Source organism: Mobula birostris, chromosome 8 (genome assembly GCF_030028105.1).
Source record: "Mobula birostris isolate sMobBir1 chromosome 8, sMobBir1.hap1, whole genome shotgun sequence".
Taxonomy (NCBI): Eukaryota; Metazoa; Chordata; class Chondrichthyes; order Myliobatiformes; family Myliobatidae; genus Mobula; species Mobula birostris.
Window position 1 is genome coordinate 73366013 of NC_092377.1, and position 23853 is coordinate 73389865.

At 39.9% G+C, this 23853-nt stretch overlaps 1 protein-coding gene across 1 annotated transcript in view; it reads left to right on the plus strand.

Annotated features, from left to right (window-relative positions):
* Positions 1-23853, plus strand: part of plek (pleckstrin) — a 67367-nt gene that overhangs the window by 37313 nt on the left and 6201 nt on the right. The window contains exons 2-5 of the mRNA XM_072265454.1: positions 674-829; positions 4373-4554; positions 9532-9623; positions 16672-16856. Coding sequence (XP_072121555.1) covers positions 674-829; positions 4373-4554; positions 9532-9623; positions 16672-16856 — 615 coding nt within the window. The remainder of the gene's footprint in view (positions 1-673; positions 830-4372; positions 4555-9531; positions 9624-16671; positions 16857-23853) is intronic.

Below are 23853 nucleotides of genomic sequence, written 5' to 3' on the forward strand. Positions count from 1 at the left end.
GTTTTATGCTTGGCATAGAATCACAATTCTGGTATGTTTCACATACTGGCAATAAAGTGATCCTGGTTCTGATTCTGAAACTGCAAATTTTTTTTAAAAAACTAAACAATAAAAATAGGTAAATAATACTGAGAACATGAGTTGTAGAATCCATGACTCCACATGAGTTTGATAATGATCCTGTTAAAGCACTTGGGACACTTTAGCTACATTAAAGAAATAACACATTGCCTTTAGAGATGGGAAGAAATAAAATCCACTGAGTCATGGATCAAAGCACATTGGGGCTTAAACTACGAATCACCTTAAATAGCATTCAATTGCAACAGCAAGCCACATCAGAGTGAAGTTGGTGTTTATCCTTGGGCCTCCCAGTGAGGTGATTGTGCCTATGCAGCTTGTACTGTAGAACATCAATAAGTCCACATTCTCAGAAAGCCTTTGGAATCAGAATGGGGTATGGAACAGGAGGAACAGTAGTTTAGGCTGCACTTCCCTAACGCAAATTTACATAATTTACACTACTTTGATGTTACAACAGATGCACTTAATTCTGAGATAAATCAAAATGCTATGTAAAGGATTCATCAGTGTTGGATACTTAAATGTCTTACTGGAAAGACACTGTAGTGCAATATTGCTTCCTAATATGCATATTTTATTTTCATTACAGGGGACTGTGTTCAACTCTTGGAAAGCTGTTTGGGCAGTTCTTTTAGAAGATTCAATTGAAGTTTACAGTAAAAAAGCTGATGCGAGTCCGAAGGGTGTCTTTCCCTTGAAGGGGAGTTCAGTTGTATCTCCATGTCAGGACTACAGCAAAAGAGCGGTTTGTAAATCCAATTGTTAACTGAAATTCTGTGCTTGGTTGTAAGTAGGAGCCAGTTATTAATATACAAGAATAAGACACGTATAATTTAAGAGTAAATTAAATTCATGCTTCATTCTGCTTCTGTGTTTAAAAATTCAGTTGTAATTGGCAGTGCCAAAAGTGTTCATTTTTGCAGCATAATTTGTTTTGTTTTCTCTAATTTTTCTGTACATCCTTTCTTCTCCCCCCTTCTATTGGACAGAAAGCAGGCACCACCAGCCTCAAGGGCACCTTCTACCCTGTTGTTGTAAGACTATTAAATAATTTCCCAGTATGATAAAATGGACTCAACTTCACAATGTACCTTGTTATGATCTTGCACCTTATTGTCTACCTGCACTTCACTTCCTCTGTAGATGTTATAATTTGTTCTGCATTGTTGTTTTATCTTGTTCTACCTTAATGCACTGTGTTAGGATCAGATCTATTGTACATATATGACCAGTATGCAAGACAAGATTTTTGCTGTGTTTTCGTACATGTGACAATTATAAATCAATTCCAATTCCAAAATATGGTTCGATTAAAGTGCAAGAAAGTGAATTTTGGAAGCAGGCTACAACAACAATTTGATAGGTTTAGAGCTACTGACTAGATGGAAGGTGTCTGCTTAGTGTACAATATGAATTGTTAATGACTGCAGATGAGCCCCCATTCCGATCCATGTTGAAATTCGGCTGACTATCTCAGTACAAGTTTCAGGCCGCCTGTGAGCTAAGTTTGCAGATAAATTGGATGTCTCGGAAGCTGTAAAGAGGAAGATATTAACACCGGCAATCTGATCTTTCGCCAACAACTCCATGGCAACTGTTTGACACTGAAGTAGATGGTTTGAAATCTGGTTTTCAACTTGGTGATGAGCTTCAGGCCACGTACATGCATCATCAATAATACAAAGGCAAATAATTCTGTTGCTGGAAATCTGAAATAAAGCAGAACAATCTTTTAATACTCAACAGGTTAAGCTGAATCTGTGATGAGATTTAATGTTTCGGTTTGATGAGATTTCATCAAAAAAAGATGAACTATTACTCTGATAATTTTTTTGCTATGTTTAACATTGATGATCTTTGTCCCAATTCAGGGCATCAGCAGGTGAAACTTCTGTTTGCCTCTCTAGACTGGCTTAGCTCCAAACATTAACTCTTTCATTCAACCCTCTATGAATTGAGGTTGTCCAAAAGCCTGTGTAATAACTCACAACAAGTCCCATTTGACATCAGCCTCTGCTGCCCGGGTTAAGTAATGTCTTGGTTTTAAATTTCCTCCTTTATTTTTAGAGCTCTTCAAGGTTTAATCTTAAACATCATTAAAACTCTTGGTAAAATCTAGACTGCTGGTGCTCATTGCCCAAGATACAAGATTCATAGTTATCCTAAACTAATGCTGGAAGATAACCTTTTCAAAAGGACAATAAACAGTTGATGAACTGCTATCATTGGCTATAATAATATTTTAGTGAATTTTGTAATGGTGTCCATTGAAACTGTATTTCCACTGAAGGCATAGGTTTGAATGAAAATAATTAGTAAGACTTATGTATATCCTATGGGATGGAACTGAAATGTTAATCAGAATATGGCTCTACGTATATTAACTGAGATTTGGCTATTGTTACTTTAGGAGGATTAGGAGTTATCGTCAATGATCAAATGTAGTTTCAGGTTTTAGGTTTTGAAAATATTTACTTTCATCCTCAATACATACAGCTGGTTCCTGCACTTTTTTTGTGTTATATATGTTATTATATATTTAAATGTGTAGACTATGGGATATCACGTAGCACAAAAGGAAAACATTTGAGGCATCAAACCATGCTGACCCTTTGAAAGATTTTCCAATTTAGTCCCACAAATCACTTTATTTTTTCTGCAACCCTGCATATTTAAAAAAAAAAATTGGCATTGCTTATATGCGAGATTTAAGACTATAGTTCAAAACGAAGAGGTGGTATGGTAAATAACATTGCTTCTAGGATTAAAGCACAATGTTTGAAGATTTTGGAAATAAAAGCTAATGAAGTATTAATGCTGTTCAAGCATCATATTTATTGAACTGAATTATGTAGACAATACAATATTATAAAAACCCGTTTTCTCAAATTTGTTGGTGCCAGATGGGGTGGTTTGAGTATCTCAGAAACTGCTGATCTCCCGGGAACTGCTGACTCTCCCTTTCTAGCTGCTTCATTTTTGAAAGCATTTGAACTATATATTTTTTTCAAGATCAATTTCCAATAAAGGCTGAAATGAGTATGAAATGTGGGAAACAAAAACATAGACTTAATATAGAAGTCACAACAATTATGCCATGAAATTGTTGAAACAAGAAATTGACTCAAGTTTCCATTAAAAACTATATTTTAGCTCAGACTAGAGTTCAAGAGAAATGCTACAGGCTGAAACTGAAACTAAGTTTATTTCGGTCAGTGAATAGCATAATTTTGGAATTAAGTTGCAGGTGAGGCAGTTAAGTCTTACTGTCATATTATTAAAATACATAGTTATAACTGATATTTAAAAAGCTTAAGGTTCAAATGATTTTCTATAAGGAACATTTAACAATAAGTGAGCCCAGGGACACTTAGTGGCCTCTTTATTAGATACTTTTGTACATCTGCTTGTTAATGCAAACATCTAATCAGCTAATCATATGACAGCAACTCATTGCAGAATAGCATGCAGATATGGTCAAGAGATTCAGTTGTTGTACAGAACAAGCAGCAGAATGAGGGAGAAATGTTAGCTAAGCAACAATGGAATGATTGTTGGTGCCAGATCGGGTGGTTTGAGTACCTCAGAAACTGCTGATCTCCCGGGATTTTCATGCACAATAGTCACTCGCGTTTACAGAGAACAGTGCACTAAAGTGAAGAAACCTCCAGTGAGTGTGAATCCTGTGGGCAAAAACATCTTATTAAAGAGAGAGTTCTGAAGAGAATGGTCAGACTGATTGAAGCAGGAAGGGGACAGTAACTCAGATAACCATGCATTACAACAGTGGTGTGCAGAAGAGCATTTCTAAATGTACAACACTTAGAATCTTGAAGTGTATGGGATGCCCCCTGTACTAAGTAAAGTAGGCACTGAATGTAGAGAATGAATAAAACTGAATGTGTTTTATCATAATCAATTACAGCTCTTTTATACACAAGTATCTAATTAATTTATTGAATATAGGTAAATAGGACTCATGGTTTCAGAATCATACATTCATAACAAAGAAAAGGTAGCCCAAACTCCCTATCTTTTGTGGGTCCTCAATTTAACTCTTGCATTCCTCCTCTTTTCTCACAGCAATTTTTTTTTCAATTGTATTACCAGTTTATCAAGACCCCATTGAATCTACTTCTGCTAATATATTCCAGATCATGGGAACTCATACATAGAAATTTTTTTTAAAATTCTCTGGCATAGAGATTTGGTCTGTCTGTGTATTGTGCTTTGCAATTGATTATACCACTTTATATATTTTTAAAAACCTTATCTTTTTTATTCCTAGTTTGTTTTCAAGTTTCGTACAGCAAAGAATCAGGACCATTACCTGCAAGCTTCACACCTTGAGGAACGCGATGCCTGGGTGAAAGACATGAAGAGGGCCATTCAGTTTATTGAAGGTGGTCAGAAATTTGCACGGAAGTCGACTAGAAAGTCTATCAGGTTGCCAACAGATATAAATTTGGGGTAAGAAACTTGACAGATCCATGTTCTTTGTTTTTATGTACTTGGTCTATTTTGTGAGGCAGAAGGTTTGATCTGTTATTAAACTGAATCACTATAATGAGAAAAAAATTCATGTTCAAGTTCAGTTTATTGTCATTCAAATGTACACATGTATAACGCCAAGCAAAACAACAATCCTTCAGGCCAAGGAACTTATAACTCACACACCTAACAAATAAAGCAATATTCCCACTAGTAAATTCACAAATAATAAGCTTCATATATTATACGTTAAAAATCAGCATCACAATACTACTGGCTCTTCATATACGATGAGACGGTACGGTCTTGCTTGCTGACAGGGAGTTCAGTAGACCTATGGCTTGGGGAAAGAAGCTTTCCCATCCTAGTGCTATAGTACTGCCTTGTGGTGGGGGGGGGATTTGGGGTGGGGTCAGAGATTGTTGGATGGATGGGAGAGATCATCGACAATGCTAAATGCCCTGTGTACACAGAGCTCCTGATAAATATCTCTGATGGGTGGAAAAGGGACCCCAATGATTCTCTCAGCAGTCCCCACAACCCTTTGTAGGGACTTGTGGTCAGATGACTTGCAACTTCCAAACCAGACAAAGGTTGAATCAATGCAGGTTGGCCCCTTACTCTACTCCTTGTTGTGTTTAACATATGTTTATTGTGTTTTTTTTAATTGTGTTCTTGATCGTATTGTGACTTTTTCTGCTGCATCAGATCCAGAGTAACAACTGTTTTGTTCTCCTTTACACTTGTGTACTGGGAATGACATTAAACTTGAATCTTGGTACCCTCATCATTGCATAGCCTGATTATGTTCTAACTCCATCTAGAAGTTCACAGATGATAGCACCATGTGAGCCAAATTCAAATAATGTTGAGTCAGAGTACAGGAAGGAGATAGCGAGCACAGTAACAGGGTGGGTGCCACGATCTTTCCCTCAATGGCAGCAAAACAGAAGAGTTTTTATTAAATGGGGGGAAAGGGGTACTGCATAGGGAAAGATTAGTCACACTGGATCTTTCTTCTCTAGGGTGCTGGAGAATGAAGGCTACTGCACAGCAGTTTACAAACTCATTAAGGGTATGAATAAGGTGGATGGTCAGAGTCTATTTGCTAGGGTTTGGGAATCCAAAATTAAAGGACATAGATACACGAGGAGAGAGATTGAACTCAGAGGTAACTTCTTGTCTTGCATTTCTGTTCATTTAGAAATCTGATGGTGTGTTGAGCGTGAGTCCTTAGGGTCCTATACATCCTCAGTAATGGTAGAATCAGGAAGAGGCCAAGTCCCAGATGGTGAAGGTCCTGTGTGATGGATGCCCCTTCTTAAAGCATTGCCTCTTGAGGATGTCCCTGATGGTAGGGAGTGTTGTGCCTGTGATGGAGCTGGCTGCGTTTAAAGCCCTCTGCAGCGACTTTTGGTCCTGTGCATTGGAGGCTTCATATCAGGTTGTGATTTAAGTTCCCTCTACTCTACATCAATGGAAATTTGTAAGCGTCTTTGGGAACATAACAAACCTCCTCAAACTCCTAATGAAGCAAAGTTGTTGGCATGACTTTTCCATGATTCCATTGTGTGTTGGGCCCAGGACAGATTCTCTGAGATGTTGATTTCCAGGACTTAAAGCTGCTCACCCTTTCCACCAGTAACCCCTGAAAGAAGACTGTTGTGTGTTCTCCCAACTTCCCATTCCATTATCAATTTCTTGGTCTCATTGATGTTACATGTGAGGTTGTGGCTTTGACATCACTCAACCCCCCAAACTATCTCACTCCTGTACACCTTATCATTACCATCTGAGATTCAACAAACCACAACAATAACACCAGTGACTTTATAGATGACATTTGAGCTTTGTTTAGCCACACAGTCATAAATGTAGACTGTGGGCTAAGCATTCATTGTTGAAGTCATTGTCTGTGAAATGTTATTACTGTTCTTCACTGACTATAGTTTCCTAGCATCCAGTTTGATAGGGATGTCTCAGGTTGATGACTCTTTGACAGACTTTATCAGACCCAGTTATGATAAAGGGCTTTTGACCTGAAATGATAATTCTGATTTGGACTAACTAGATTGCTGTTTGAAAGTCTCGATATAGCTGAGCTAAATGGCTGCCTTCTGTGTTGTGCTACCCCATCATACTATTTGTCGGAAATTTCCATGACTTCAATTTTATTTGATTCAGTATAACAATGATATCTGTGCAGAAAAATGGAATTAAGCATTGATTAGGGATAGGTTAATACCACTCTCAAGAACACAACTACTGCATCTACTCAACTCCTGACATCTTACATTATTTCTTTATTTTAATCTTACCAGCTTCTCCCTTAAACTTTGCTGTGAAATTGATGATATTCATTCCATAGTTCAACACTATTCTCTCAGTAGATGTCCAACAGAAAATATCACTACCCCAATGGTGGCGGTTGTCATCATGTCCGATGATGACAGGAAACCTGTGCAGGAGAGTTTTTAAAGTGGAAAAGCCATTGCACTGGGCCAGTTCCACTCTCTCGACCTCAAAAGTCCAGCTACTATAACCCGAGAAAAATATCTTTAACTTGCTATTCAATCTATGAAAGTACACCTTGAGACATGTTACCGAATGATAATTGTATATGACAATGTAAATAGGTCTTATGGGTAAAGGAAGTAGAGAGGTCATCACAAGCACTTACAGATCGTATTCTGAGCTCCTTGTTGTTAAAACAAACTCTTGTTTGAAGCTCCCACATCTTGTGACTGTAATTATAACTAAAATTACCAAAGTACCAACAATATTCAGGGTCCAGGGAACAATATTACTATTAGTCGCAAGGCCTCGTAAAAGTTAAACGAAATAGTTTAGGAAGACATCGGTAATACACAGTAAGACCATTGTTCTTTCCTCGTTCAGTCAGTGCAAAAAAACAGCAGAATAACATTCAGTCTTCCAAAAGGAGGTCATGTAAGTCCTTTTTATGTCAGTTCTACTTGACTAAGTTAAGGAGCATGAAGAATTCCATTCAACTATTTCCACTATTTTATAAAGCTGCATGGACTGGTTTTCAAAGAAGAATAATGGCAGGGCAGACAGTGCAATTCTGTGTACTGAATAACAAGTTGAAGGGTAAACATACAGGAAGCACACTATTTTGGCAAATGTCATCTCAAGCACAATCAGCCTGGATGTGCTAGGTGCACAAGTCGTAATCAGATAGGGTTAATCAACAGGAAAATAGACTCTTCAGCCTACTGTGTCTGCTTTGACCATCAACACTAATTCCCCATTTTAATTTTAACTTTTATTAAAATTGGGTGGTGAAGATTCATGCTTGCTTTATCATTTGAGATCTAGAATATAAATGTTGGGACACTGAATTGCAGTCTAAATGTTACAATGCTTAGACTTGACTTGGAGCATTGCTTGCAGTTTTTGGTTGCCATAATTTAGGAAGGATGTGGTTGTACTGGAAAGAGGACAGAGGAGATTCACCAAGATATTTTATAGATTAGAGGACTTTAACTATGGGAGAAACTGGATAGTCTGGGCTTGTTTTTCCAGAGTAAAGGAGGTTGGGAGGTGACTGGTTAGAGGTATTTAAAATTAATAGAGGTATTGATAAGGCAGAATCTTTTTTCCCATGATAGGGGTTTTAAAAATAAGAGGTTTGTGAGACAAATTAGTTTTAAAGGCGATTTAAGGGATAAGTTATTTTTACGCTGAGAATGTTCAGTATCCAGAATGCATTGCCAGAGGAGGTGGTAGAACCAGTTATAATGACTATAATGAAGGGAAAATTTGGACAAGAATAGACAAGCATGGTAGGAGAAAGAGCCTGTTTCAGCACTGCACAACCCTAATGCCACTATGAGTCTCTGGGATGCTGTGTAACAGACCACGCTGGGCAACTAGTGACAACAAGATAAAGGATTTGACACTACTTAATTGTTTGTTTGTTCAAATGTGATGCACCGTACAGATTACTACATGATTTGTCTGATATTGAGGATGAAAGTTCCATGTTAATTTAATGGAACTTTCATTGTCAATGTCAGATGTAGCTTGTGAATGAAAATTTCCTAATAGCAGTCAGTGAGGTTAGTCAAGTCCAATCAAATCAAATCAAATTTATTGTCATTTAACTATATACAGGTTTTTTGCCCGACGCTGGCTCCCTAAGCTTGAGTCGATATAGTAGTAGTGGTATACCGTCAAACAAAACAACATTTATCCAGGCCAGGGTGTAAAGCACAGTAGTACACTTAACATATGTATACCACACAATAATTTAGGAAAGTAAGAATTAAATCTACAAATTAATTACTCTGGCCATTCAGCAAGATGTAGTATTAAAGCAGTCTATAAAAACACAAGCCTGATAAAGTGTCAAAATAAACACCAACTTGTTATAGCCAATCTTGCTTATGTTTCTAGCTTTGAGTTATCAATTGCCGAGGCTGTTTAAAATTGGTATATTGAGTCATCATTTCAAATGTTCTCAGGAAAGTTAGATGGCATACAACACACTGGACCTCTTGTTATAATGTCAGTGCTGGAAACTTTGCTATTTGTAATTTATATAAACAATTTGGATGTGAGCATACAATGATAAGGAAGCTTGCAGATGAACTGAGATAACTGGCATTGTAGATAGTGTAAAAGATTCTGAAAAACTACAGGAGATCTTGATTAGCGAGGTTTGTGAGCTGATCTTTGGCAAATGGATTTCAATCCGGATAAATGTGAGGTATTACATTTTTGGAAATCAAACCAAGTTAAGACTTATACAGTGAATGGTAGAGCTCTGAGGAATGTGATGGAACAGAGGGATCAAGGAGCACAAGTGCTTAGTTTTCAAGTTTTAAATGTATCAATTATCTTTCTAAAAAAGTTTTCTAATTTGTTTTCTAATTTTGCTGCAACAAAAAGGCAGACTATAATTCTAGAAACCTTGTTTTCCCCTCCGTTTAGTGCTTTATACCTCTCTATGAAAGACCCTGAAACCGGAGTGAAAGAACTTAAATTACAAAAGGAGAAGAAAATCTTCAATCACTGTTTTGCAGGTGAATATGTATGCTAGAAATAGCTTCATATGGGTTTTTATTGTGTTGAAATAGTGTTGTGATTCATTCTATTGCTGCTTGTGAAAGACGCAGAATTTTAATACAAAGGACTATATTGCCATATTTCCTTATGTAAAACTCCACTGAAGCTAACATTATGGCTTCTGTGTAGCACTCCCCACAGGCTCTTGCAGTTCTCAATATGTGGAACAGTAGCTGTGATCATTGTCAGCTGCTAAGAGACAAGCCACAGTGCAAGCAGCCATAGACGTCACTGAATGAATGTTAAAGATTTAAAGATAATGTTTACCGAAGGGGTACAGGGGAACATGGAGATGCTGATTTTTTTTAAATTACGAAAATAGATTTTATTCATTGTAAAATTATATAGTGAAAAACTTTTTCATTATGATCACTTTATTCAGTAATATAAGCTTAAAAAAACATAGCACCATAATCATGTGGCTTGCTGGGGTGTTTCACCCTTTCATTGTTTGAGGGGCTTCCTTGGCTGACTCAGTCCCTCAATGTGCAGCAATGACTGTGTCCCTTCCCCAAAGAGCCTTTGCTTTGGCTGCACCGACCTTCAGTGCATTTCACAGCAGGTACTCCTACAGCCTGGAATGTGCAGTCAGCAGCATCCTCTAACAGACAACTCACTGTTCTGGAGATCAGCATATTTCAGGCAGAGCAGTCCTCGGGCAGTCTTTCACTCAGTTGGTGACCTTCGCCCGGCACTTGATGTCTGTCTTGGTGTATGACTCTGGGAATAAAGTTCAAAGCAAATTTTATTATCAAAGTACATATATGTCACCATATACAAACCTGAGATTCTTTTTCTTGTGAGCATACTCAATAAATGTATAAAATAATAACCATAACAGAATCAATGAAAGACTGCCCAACTAGGGTGTTCTACCAGAGTGCAGAAGGAAACAAACTACAAATTCAAAAGGAGGAAATAATAATAACAAATACATAAGCAATAAATATCGCAACCATGAGATGAAAAGTCTTTGAGAGTGAATCCACTGGTTGTGGGAACATTTCAATGATGGGGCAAGTTAAGTTGAGTGAAATTATCCCCTTTGGTTCAAGAGCCTGATGGCTGAAGGTTAACAACTGTTCCTGACCTGGCTCTTGTACCTTCTTCCTGATGGCAGCAGAGCATGTCCTGGATGGTTAGGGTCCCTGATGATGGATGCTGCTTTCCTGCAGCATTGGTGTTTCCATTCCAGGCTGTGCTGCAGCCAGTCAATATATTTTCCACGACACATCTATAGAAGCTTGTCAAAGTTTTAGATATCATGTTGAGTGTAAGGAAGTAGAGGCACTGCCACGCTTTCTTCGTAATTGTACTTAAGTGTTAGGCCCAAGACAAGTCGTACCTGGACCTCGTGTAACTTTCTCGGTCACCAGACTTGAATGCCTCTGATCTAGCCCTCAGCAGATTTTGGATCTCATGGTACATAGATCAGAGTCTTCTGTTACTCAGCTGCAGGGGATGAACTGGAACACAGACTCCATTTGTACAAGGAGTGTCCACTGCATCCTTCTCAAAACACTCTTAGCAAATCCACAGTCTGCAAAGATGTAGTTGGCTGACTCTTCCCCACTGCAGCAATACTTGGGTCCGTGTACCTTGGGAATGATATGATATCTGTATAGGAAAGTTCTGATTGTTAGGACCCCTCTCGTCTCTTCTGTAAGTAACAGCCAGTGCAGCATGTCCACCTGATAGGGACATTGCACAGTAACAGGACCGGAAAAATCCTCACAACACCACATGGACAGGTAGAAACTCAGCATATAATGGTATCTGGTGTTCGTATACATTGGGTCCACCTGACATAGCCACACACAAATGTAGTCATCAGGGCTGGGCCCACTTTTCATCAATGTTGGGTATACTTTTGCCCCTATTCTTTGGGGAGTTACATATACCAACCCATCAGACTCACTCCATCGTGGACCCCCAGAGAAACTGGAAGAAGTTGGGAGGTTACTGAGGCGAAGAAGCAGGGAAAAGACCATACATGTGGCTGAAAGGCTAATGAAGTTGAAGGAGGCAAGTTCTTTGTGGAAGGAGGTGCCCTCTGGCAACTTCTTCCGAGAAGTACTTACCTATAGCACTGTAGACCTTCCAGTCATATAGATAAGTGCTTCTGACAAGATGTGTACGCAGACATCCCACCCTGCAAAAACTCATTTCAGGGAGGTAGCACCATCAATTTGCGGGAGACTCCCAGAACGTCCGGGAGAGGTGGGATGTCTGCAATAGAGTAGCTCCTTAGCAGCTAGCCAGCTAGTTTAAATAACGTTAACTATGCTAATGAACGAATGACACCTGTTAAACTCACCTCAACATGTCTTTTACAGTCTTAACCCACCATGGGCAATAGAAAAGTCACTGTTGCAAACAGCGCAGTGAGCAACACTGTCAATATTTTTGACCCCTATTAGGCAGGGGTACACTTTAGTGTAGTCTGGGGTGACGTACGTTTTATATTTTCTTTTGGAACACTCTGCCACTCTGACTTTTTTTGGCACTCTCTCGCTCTCTCTCTATCACGCGCGTGCTCTCTCGCTTGTGGTCGCTCTCACTCGCGCTCACTCTCTCGCGCTTGCTTTCTCGCTCTCTCTCTCGCGCTTGCTTTCTCGCTCTCTCTCTCTCTCTCGTCGCTGTCTCGCACTTGCTTGCACACTCTCTCGCTTTCTCTCGCGCATTCTCTCACGCTCACTCTCAAAAAAATCAATTTCCGGGACATTGTATATAATTTGCGGGCATCAGGGAGCCACTATTAATTTGCAGGACCTGCGTCCGGTGCTCCCGATGTGGCCTTCTATATATTGGCGAGACCCGACGCAGACTGGGAGATTGTTTTGCTGAACACCTACGCTCTGTCCGCCAGAGAAAGCAGGATCTCCCTGTGGCCACACATTTTAATTCCACATCCCATTCCCATTCTGATATGTCTATCCACGGCCTCCTCTACTGTAAAGATGAAGCCACACTCAGGTTGGAGGAGCAACACCTTATATTCCATCTGGGTAGCCTCCAACCTGATGGCATGAACATCGACTTCTCTAACTTCCGCTAATGCCCCACCTCCCCCTCGTACCCCATCCGTTATTTATTTTTATACACACGTTCTTTCTCTCTCTCTCCTTTTTCTCCCTCTGTCCCTCTGGCTATAACCCTTGCCCATCCTCTGGGTTTTTCCCCCCCTCCCCCTTTTCCTTCTCCCCGGGCCTCCTGTCCCATGATCCTCTCATATCCCTTTTGCCAATCACCTGTCCAGCTCTTGGCTCCATCCCTCCCCCTCCCACTTTCAAATCTCTTACTAGCTGTTCCTTCCGTTAGTCCTGACAAAGGGTCTCGGCCTGAAACGTTGACTGTACCTCTTCCTAGAGATGCTGCCTGGCCTGCTGCGTTCACCAGCAACTTTGATGTGTGTTGCTTGAATTTCCAGCATCTGCAGAATTCCTCGTGTTTGAGTAGAGGCCTTAGATTGGCTGAAGACCAAGCTTATATATTAATGTATTTTAGGGAAAGAAATGTCTTTAGGAGGAACTAATCTGCTTTCTGTACCTAAGCGTGTTCAAGAACACCATAGTTAGATCTTAAATGTCCTCTTAAAAAAAGGCTTCTTAGCCACACAGTTCATGGGTGATTAAGAGTGAGCATTGGGTACTTAAAAAAATAAAAACTGTATAAATAACAAAATAATGATGGATAGCAAATAATAATTAATGCAGGTACTGAAATTGGACAAGAGAAACAGATGGCATTAGTCTAGGCCACAACAAAAAGAAGTGAACTTACTGAAATCATTAGAGCATCTTATTGTAATGGTAAGAAAGTCAATGGGTTTTAAGATGCAGAGTTTTGAAGGGCTGAGAGGTGACATGTACTTCCATTTGCTCCTGAAACTATAGAAGGAATATCCTATAGGAGGCAGGGCTAAGCAAATCAGTCACAGTAGTGTCTGGCGAAGGCATCTGGCCAATGGAGAGATGTTAAAGAGTTTGAGATTTATTTGTTTTGGAGATATTAATCAAAATTTTTTTTTGAAGTAAGTATATTAATGTCATTAAGATTGTGCATCACTCCAGCTTATGAGGCAAGCATGATTCCAAACAGAGGATGCAAATGTGGTTCCTGGTTATATTGAAACCGTATGTGTCTCTCTGGTTGTTTTTCTCCTGCTGCTCCTGGGAATTTCCAGCACAGCTGAGAGGGCTAGGAAACAGTTGCACATTCCTCCTGATGTCTCTGGCATAGCTACAAGTTTTCTTTTCTGACATCTCAGATGTGGCTGCAAGAACCAGGCAGATATCAGGCAGGGAAAAAAAAATGTACTGCGATCATCTTGCAATACCACCAATAGTTGCTTTGTTGTCAAATGAGTATTTTTCTTTCTGACATGTCAGGCTTGGTTGATCCATGCGTGGACTTTGAAGTGGAGAGATTCATTCTGGTTGAAATAACGACTGAAAGCAGTGGGTAAATAGTTAAAGGCAAAGTCCTTCAGTTATGGCAGGCACCATGAGGGAATTGCCATTCAAGTGAGGCCAAGCTCTGACTAAGGAATCACAGCCTGGGACGTTGATAGGTCAATGAGCCAACAACAAATAGCTGGCTTAAAATGATGAACAAACTGCACGTCAGTTCCTCAGAGTTTCTATGATGGAAAAGCTGAATGCAGATACCATGTTAAATTTATATTCTAAACTCTAGCACATACAGACAACAGAGTTCAGAAGATAAATTTAGCCGGAGAGGTGTGATTGTTTGGATTTTGGCCATAGTGTTGTTGAACCAAGTAGGGTGATGGAGTAGGTGAGGAGAATGGAGGTGGGGGGGGTGTGGGTAGGGCTTTAATCAGCCAACCAGAGTCATGTCTGGAGCTTACATTGCACCAGAGCTTCTTGGTTACATTAGTAATGACTACACAGATGCTAAAAACCATTTTATTCATTCTCCAAGGACCCCAGGAGTGAGCAATATAGATTGTAAATCGTTTCAAATTTTTTATTGTGAAGCAACATCAGCTTAACCACAACAGACAATGTCCTAAAGTACAATGCTTCTTTTTTCTTTTCTTTCTTATAACAACATAATGAAAATCAAATGAATGTACGTATAGTAAACAAGCAAAAAGCAAAGGAAACCCTACCAGCCCGTCGCCCTTCCCTCCCCTCGCCCCTCCGGTGCTGGTTAGGTCCTACCGTGCACCCCCACCCCACACTTAGTTCAACTGTCGGTCTCTTTTAAATACAACAGTAATGGTTGCCAGGTTTGTTCAAATTCCTTGAGTCTGTCCTTGATAACGTATCTTATCCTCTCTGGATGCAGCGTATCCATTAAAGCAGCCAGCCATTGTCTGAGTGATGGAGTTTCCTCCTTTTTCCAGAACATCAGTATGAGTTTCTTTCCATTAAGTATGTCATAGGTCAGGAGTTGTTGCTGAGTAGCCTGGAATTTATTTGACCTCACAGAAGTTCCAAAAATTATTAAAATGGGGTCTGGTATTATCTGAGGTACCTTCGATAGGACCTCAAATATTTGCTTCCAATACTCTTGTATCCTAGGACATAAAGCATAACTATGTAACAAATTTGCCTCTGAGGACTTGCATTTCTCACACAGTGGAGCCACCTCTGGGAATATTTTATGAATCCTTACCTTTGAGTAATGTAGTCTATGTAGGATTTTAAATTGTATTAAACAGTGCCTGGCTTTGATGGAACAGGAGTTAACATACTCCAAAGCCCCATTCCATATAACCTCCTCTATCTCTGTACCCAACTCCTTTTTCCACTCTTTTTTAATATTATCCATTGTTGTATGGCAATTGTTTTGTATGGCATCATATTGATAGGCGATGATGTGTTCTGTCCCTAAACATTATCTTAAATGATTATCTAATTTATCAGGTTCTGATAAAACCAGAAAGATGTGATCTTATGTAGTGTCTTAGCTGGAGATAGCTGAGAAAATGACTCTTTTGCAATCCAAATTTGTCCTGGAACTGCTGAAACGACACAAAAATCCCTTGTATGTATAAGTCTCCAACACTGCGTATCCCTAATTCTCGCCATGCACCAAAGGCCCCATCTGCACATGAGGGGATAAAAGAGGGGTTCGCTGATTTAGGTACAAGAAAAGATAGTGTTCTGAGCTTCAAATGCTTCCCCATTTGTCTCCACATCCATATGGTGCTATGGATTAGTTACATTGTAATTTGGAGTTTGATCATTGAAATTGTTAACTTTGTATACTTACAATATATAAAGTTTAATTTAGTTTTTAAATGCAGAGAATATTTTTAAATCAATCATGAGATTCTGACTGAATCAACAATCTAGGTGGTTATTGATTTCTCCAGGAGTTATTTGGAGCAAATCCTGATGCCAAATACATCAAAGTAACAGACTTAATTTATTAAATTTAAATAAGGAAATGATGACTGGCTTTTTGTTGTTTGGTTATCATTTGAGTCAAGACAAGGCAGATAATAACTTTAAGCAGTTGCATTTGCGTAAAGTACTGAAGATGTTACCATTTGGTTATGTAAAACAAAATAAGTATACACAACCAGAACTGATTTGCAAACAAGAGAAAATCTGCAGATACTGGCAATCCAAGCAACACACACACTAAATGCTGGAGGCATCCAAGGAAAAGAGTACAGTCCACATTTCGGGCTGAGACCCTTCAGCAGGACTGATTGATTTGAACTGTCAGTCTAGCTCTCTCCACAAAGCAGGTTGTGCACTATTAGTTTAATTTTCTTGCCTAAGGGTATTTTTCGATAAATCTTAACTTAAATAGTTTACAATAGCCCTTCACAGAAGAAATCTGGTAATTATGTGGTTATTTGTAAATTAAATAAATATTCTAAAGCGGATCCCAGCACAATCTCAGGGCAATAATGTAATAGTTATTGTAGTTATTGCAATAGTCATATAGTGTGAATTTTGAGACAAATGGCAATATATAAAACAAGGACTTATTTTCATTGCTTTTGAATTATTATTGCAGGTGCCTCCGTGATTGACTGGTTGCTGTCAACTAACTTTGTAAGGAACCGTCGTGAAGGCATCCTGCTGGCAGCTGCCCTCGTCTGTGATGGGTACATACAGCCAGCAGAGGACAGGACCAAGGAAGCAGCTGAACGTATCGCGGAAAACTGCTTTGTGGATGACTCTGATGCTTATTATTATTTTGTAAGTAGTTAAAAATCTGCCCTGTGGTACTGCATTTGTTTAATTTTCCTTTAAAAGTTTTATAAGTTTGGTAAAGGGCCCAACAAAATCCTTAATACACAAGGATGCAGAAGATGGCTCCAGGTCGCCTCTCATTCACTCTCTCAATTACTGGAGGTTAATGTGCAAAGTGACTTTATTTATCAAACAATTTAATGAGAGCTAGTCGGTATTTCTTTACTCTGTGCCTTCTTCACACAGGCAGGGAGCCTCTGCAAGTCCTAAACATGCTATATGCAGTTCCCTCAGCAGGACAACTACATGTAGTTCTGGTCACTAGGAAGGATGTACAAGCATCGGAGAGGGTTCAGAGAAGAGGCAACAGGATGGTGCCTGGGATGGAGTGTTTCAGCTATGAAGAAAGTCTGAAGATGATTTGTTCCTTTGATTAAGAAAGGGAGGAGGGATGGGTAAAGATTAGGAATAGTAAAAGGAAAAAAATCACTGGTGTGAGTTCTCTATAGGCCACCAGATAATAATATTAGGGCACAGGCAATAAACTGAGAAATATCTGAGGCATGTAAGAATGGAACAGCAGTTATTGTGAGGGACTTTAACTTGCACGTACGTTGGGTGAATCAAGTTGGTCGAGGCAGTCTTGAGGAGGACTTCGTAGATGCACACATGATGGCTTTCTTGAACATCATGTTACTGAACCTAGTAGGGAATGTGCTATCTTGCATCTGTGCAACAAGACAGGTAAAATTAACAATCTTGTAGTTAGGGATCCTCTTGGAAAGAGTGATCCCAATATGATTGAGTTCCTCATACAAATGGAGAGTGCAATTGTTCGATCTAAAACCAGTGTATTTTGCCTAAATAAGGGAGACTACGGTGGGATGAGGGAGGAGCTCAATAGGGTAGACTGGGAACTCAGGCTATATGGTGGGATATGGTTGAGAAACAGTGGAAGACTTTCAAAGAGATTTTTCACTGTGCTGAACAAAAGTATATTCTAGTTAAAAGCAAGGACGGTAAGGGTGGGAAGAGCCAGCCTTGGGTAACTAAGGAAATAAAAGAAGGCATCAAGCTAAAAACCCGTGCATACAAAGTCAGCAAGAGTAGTGGGAAACTGGAAGATTAGGGAAATTTTAAAAAGCAACAATGAAACACTAAGCAAGCAATAAAGGAAGGGAAGATAGATTATGAAAATAAACTAGCACGAAATATAAAAACAGAAAGTAAAAGTTCTTATAATTATATAAAGTGGAAAAGGGTAGCTAAAGCGAATGTAGGTCCCTTAGAAGATGAGAAAGGGGAATTAATATTAGGTCATGAGGAAATGGCTGAGGCTTTGAATGACTATTTTGTTTCTGGCTTCATGGTAGAGGACACATCTAACATGCTTAAGAGAGATAATATGGATGCAATGGGAGGGTGAGGACCTCGATACGATAGCTATCACTAAAGAGATAGTGCTGAGCAAACTTGTGGGCCTAAAGATAGACAAATCCCCTAATCCTGATGGAATGCATCCTAAGGTACTGAAAGAAATGGAAGAGGTTATAGTAGAGGCTTTGATGATAATTTACCAAAATTCTCTAGACTCTGGGCAGGCCCTGGCAGATTGGAAGAAGTCAAGTGGCATGCCACTGTTCAAACGGCAGGTAACTATAGGCCAGTGAGTTTAACACCAGCAGTTGGGAAAATGCTTGAAGCTATCATTAAAGAAGATATAGCAAGGCATCTGGAAAGAAATGGATCCATCATGCAGGTGCAGCATGGATTCAGCAAGGGCAGGTCCTGTTTGACAAACTTACTGGAGTTCTTTGAGGATATAATGAGCGCAGTGGATAGAGGGGAACAGATGGACATTAGTCATAGTCATACTTTATTGATCCCGGGGGAAATTGGTTTTCGTTACAGTTGCACCATAAATAATAAATAGTAATAGAACCATAAATAGTTAAATAGTAATATGTAAATTATGCCAGTAAATTATGAAGTAAGTCCAGGACCAGCCTATTGGCTCAGGGTGTCTGACCCTCCAAGGGTTTACTTGAACTCCCAGAAGGCTTTCAATAAAGTGCCATATAAAAGACTTACCCATAAGATAAGGATGCATAGAGTTGGGAGTGATGTATTAGTATGGATATAGGATTGGTTAACCAAAAGAAAGCAGAAAGTTGGGATACATGGGTGTTTCTCTGGTTGGCAATCAATGGTGAGTGGTGTGCTGCAGGGGTTGGTGCTGGGCCCACAATTGTTCGCGATATACATTAATGAACTGGAAGAGGGGACCGAATGTAGTGTATCTAAGTTTGCTGATGACACTAAATTGAGTGGAAAAGCAAATTGTGCAGAGGATACGGAGAATTTGCAGAGAGATATGGATAGGTTAAGTGAGTGGGCAAGGGTCTGGCAGATGGAGTACAATGTTGCTAAATGTGAAGTTATCCATTTTGGAAGGATAAATGGAAGATCAGATTATTATTTAAATGGTAAAGATTACAGCGTGCTGCTGTGCAGAAGGTCTTTGGGAGTGCTCGTGCAAGGTTAGTTTGCAGATGCAGCAGGCTATCAAGAATGCAAATGAAATGTTGGCCTTGATTGCTTGAGGGATTGAATTTAAGAGCAGAGAGATTATGCTGCAACTGTACAGTGTACTGGTGAGGCTGCAGCTGGAGTACTGCATGCAGTTCTGGTCTCCTTACTTGAGGAAGGATCTACTGGCTTTGGAGATGGTGCAGAGGGGTTTCAGAGGAGTTGGTTCCAGAGATGAGAGGGTTAGAGATTGAGTCAGTTGGGATTGTACTTGCTGGAGTTCAGAAGAATGAGAGGAGGTCTTGTGTAAACGTAACATTATGAAAGGGATAGATAAGATAGAGGCAGGAAAGTTATTTACACTGGTAGTTGAGCCTAGAACTAGGGGACATGCCCTGAAGATTTGAGGGAGTAAATTTAGGAAGGAGATGAGGAGAAACTGCTTTTCCCTAAGAGTGGTGAATCTGTGGAATTCTCTGCCCAATGAAGCAGTGGAGGCTTCCTCAGTAAATATATTTAAGACAAGGTTGGATAGATTTTTGCAATGTAGGGGAATTAAAGGTTATGGGGAAAAGGCAGGTAGGTGGAGATGAGTCCATGGTCAGATCAACCATGATCTTATTGAGTGCCAGAGCAGGCTCAATGGGCCAAATGGCCTACTCCTGCTATTTCTTATGTCCTTATGTTCTTATGACCCCGGAAATTACAAACCAGTGAGTTTCACTTCATTGGTGCACAAATTATTAGAGATGATTATTAGGGACAGGAGTTACAAATATTTTGAGAAGCATAGCTGATTAAGAATAGTCAGCTAGGCTTTGTGAGAGGGCAGGTCATGCCTCATGAGTACAATGGAATTCCTTGAGGATGTGACAAAACACATTGATGAAGGTAGAGCAGTGGATGTGGTGTATATGGACTTTAGTAAGGTATTTGATTAGGTTCCCCATGGTAGGCTCATTCAGAAAGTCAGAAGGCATGGGATCTAGGGAAACTTAGCTGTGTGGATATAGAATTGGCTTGCCCTTAGGAGGCAAAGGGATCTGTTCTGGGATCCCTACTCTTTGTGATTTTTACAAATGAATTGGATAAAGATTTGGAAATGTGGGTTAGTAAATTTGCAGGTGACATGAAGTTTGGTAGAATTGCGGATAGTGTGGAAGGCTGCTGTAGGTTGTAACGGGACATTATCAGGATGAAGAGGTGGGCTGAGAAATGGCAGATGGACTTCAACCTGAAACAGTGTGAGGTGATTCACGTTGGAAGGCTGCACAAGTTGATCGTGTTGTTAACAAGGTGTATTGACCTTCATTAGTTGGGGGACTGAGTTCAAGAGCCATGAGGTAACGTTGGAGCTCTATAAAACCTTTTTCCTCAGTAGGTGGCAATCAGCACAAGAGGTCATTTGTTGGTGGTGAAAGGTGAGGTTTAAAGGAGCCCAGGTGCTTTTCAGCTTTTTTCTTGGCGGGCAACAATCAGCGCAAGAGGCCGTCATTGGTGATGCAGTGTCAGGAGATGGAAAGTGAATAGACAGCCAATGCAGAGTAATCTTTTGGCCATTCCCCTCAATAACAGGTATACCGCTTTGGATACTGTTGGGGGAGACGACCTGCCAGGGGAAGCCGCAGCAACCAGGTCTCTGGCACTGTGTCTCAAAAGAGAAGGAGTGAGAAGAGGAGTGTGGTGTTGAGTGGGGATTCTGTGCATGTGAAAGAGATGCCTGGATGGTATGTTGCCTCCCAGGTGCCAGGTTCATGGATGTCTCAGAGTGGGCCCAGGACATTCTAAAGGGGAAGATGAACAGTCAGAATTTATGGTATATATCGCTACCAATGACATAAGTCGGAGAAGAAAAGAGGTCCTGAAGAGAGAATATAAGGAGGTAAGCAGAAGGCTGTAAAGCAGGACCTCCAGGGTAGTAACCTCAGGATTGCGGCCTGTACCATGTGCCAATGAGAGTAAGAATAGGATGATTTGGCAGATGAATGCCATGGCTGAAGATATGGTACATATGGTTTCAGATTTCTGATTCATTGGGATCTCTTCTAGGGAAGGTATGACATGTACAAAGAGGATGGGTTACATCTGGATCTTAGGGGAACTGATATCCAAGCAGGCAAGTTTGCTAGAGCTTGTGGGAAGAGGTTACCCTAATTTGGCAGGGGATGGGAACCAGACTGATAGAGCTGGAGTTGTCATAGTTGGCATACAAGTAGATGCAGTGTGTAGTGAGACTGTGAGGAAGGACAGGCAGTTGAGAGGGCAAAATTGGAGTCAGTGGGATGAGTTAAGTGTAACAGGGAGCCAGAATCAAAATGGATGATGAATACAGAATTGAAGGTGTTATATTTGAATGCACACAGTATATGGAATAAGGTAGATGATCTTGTAGTGCATCTAGAGATTGGCAGGTATGAAGCTGTGGATATATCCAAGTCGTGGCTGAAAGAAGATCATAGTTGGAAGCTTAACTTCCAAGGATATGCATTGTATTGAAAGGACAGGCAGGTAGGCAGAGGGGGTGGTGTGGCCCTATTGGTAAAAAATGAAATTAAATCCTTAGAATGAGGTGACACAGGATCGGAAAATGTAGAAGCCTGGGGAGTTATATATAGGCTTCCATACAGTAGCCAGAATGTAGGGTACAAATTACAACAGCAGAGGGAAAAGACATGTAAAATCAGCAATGTTTGGTTAATCATTGTGGATTTCAATATACAGATAGATTTGGGAAAATATGGTTGGTGCTGGATCCCAAAAAAGGGAATTTGTAGAATGCTTACGAGCTGGATTTTTTGAGCAGCATGTGGTTAAGCCCATAAGGGAATGGAATTCGGGATTGAGTGTTATGCAGTGACACAGATTTAATTAGGAAGCTTAAGCTAAAGGAAGCCTTAGGAGACAGTGATGATAATATGATGATATGATAATATGAATTTTGAGAAGGAGAAGCTAAAATCGGATGTATCAGTAGTACAGTGGAGAAAAGGGAATTACAGAAGCACGAGAGGGGGGCTGGCCAAATCCGATTGGAAGGAGATACCAGCAGGGATGACTGCAAAACAACAAGAGCAAAAGTAACGTAGTGGTTAGCACAATGCTTTACCGTACAGGCAACCCTGGTTTAATTCTCACAACTGCCTTTAAGGAGTTTGGACGTTCTCTCCGTGACTGTGTGGGTTTCCTTCAGGTGCTCCAGTTTCCTCCCACAGTTCAAAGACGTACCAGTTGGTAGGTTAATTGGTCATTGTAAATTGTCCTGTGATTGGGCTAGGGTTAAATCAGGGGATTTAAAAGGCCAGAAGGGCCCATTCTGCACTGTATCCCAATAAATAAATAGAAAGATACTCCCCAAAGATAAAGAAGTATTCTAAAGGGAGGATGAGGCAACCGTGGCTGACAAGGGATGTCGAAGACAGCATAAAAGCAAAAGAGAGGGTATATAATATAGCAAAAATTAGTGGGAAGGTAGAGGATTGGGAAGCTTTTAAAAACCAACAGAAGGCAACTAAAAGTTATAAGGAGAGAAGAGATGAAATATGAAGGTAAGCTACTTAATAATGTGATAGAGGATACAAAAAGATTTTTCAACTATGTAATGAGTAAAGGAGAGATGAGAGTGGATATCAGACCACTGGAAAATGACACTGGAGAGGTAGTAATGGGGGATAAAAATGATGTATGAACTTAATAGGTATTTTGCATCACTCTTCACTGTGGAAAACACTAGCAGAATGCCAGAAATACAAGAGTGTGGCGGGGCAGAAGTGAGTGTCATTGTTATTACTAAGGAGAAGATGCATGGAAGCTGTCATTTCTGAAGGTAGATAAGTCACCTGGAGCAGATGGACTGCACCCCAGGGTTCTGAAGGAGGTAACTGAAAAGTTTGTGGAGGCACTAGTAATGAACATTCAAGAATCACGAGATTCTGGAATGGTTCCTGAGGAGTGGAAAACTGGAAATGTCACTCCACTCTTTAAGAAGGGTTTCAGAGGCAGAAGAAAAAAATTATAGGCTAGTTAGCCTGACTTAAGTGATTGGAAAATTGTCGGAGTCTAAGGATGAGATTTTGGGGTTTTTGGAGACACATGATAAACTGGCCAAATTCAGCATGGTTTTCTAAAGGAGAAATGATTGCCTGAAAAATCTGTTGGAATTCTTTGAGGAAATAACAGGCCAGATAGATAAAGGAGAGTCAATGGATGTTGTTTATTTGGATTTTCAGAAGTCCTTTGACAAGGTACCTCACATGAGACTTTTTAACAAAATAAGAGCCCAAAGTTGTCAACTTTGTTTGACAACTTCCGATGTGGGAACCTATCAAAAGACGTTTAAAAATCTGAATATTCATTGGTTTCTCCCTATTATTTCTACTGGATAGGAGCTTAAATGACTCTCTGCTCAGTTATATTATTTTCTAATGATCTTGATGTTATATTATTTACTATTGATTCCACATTTTCCAAAGCCCCC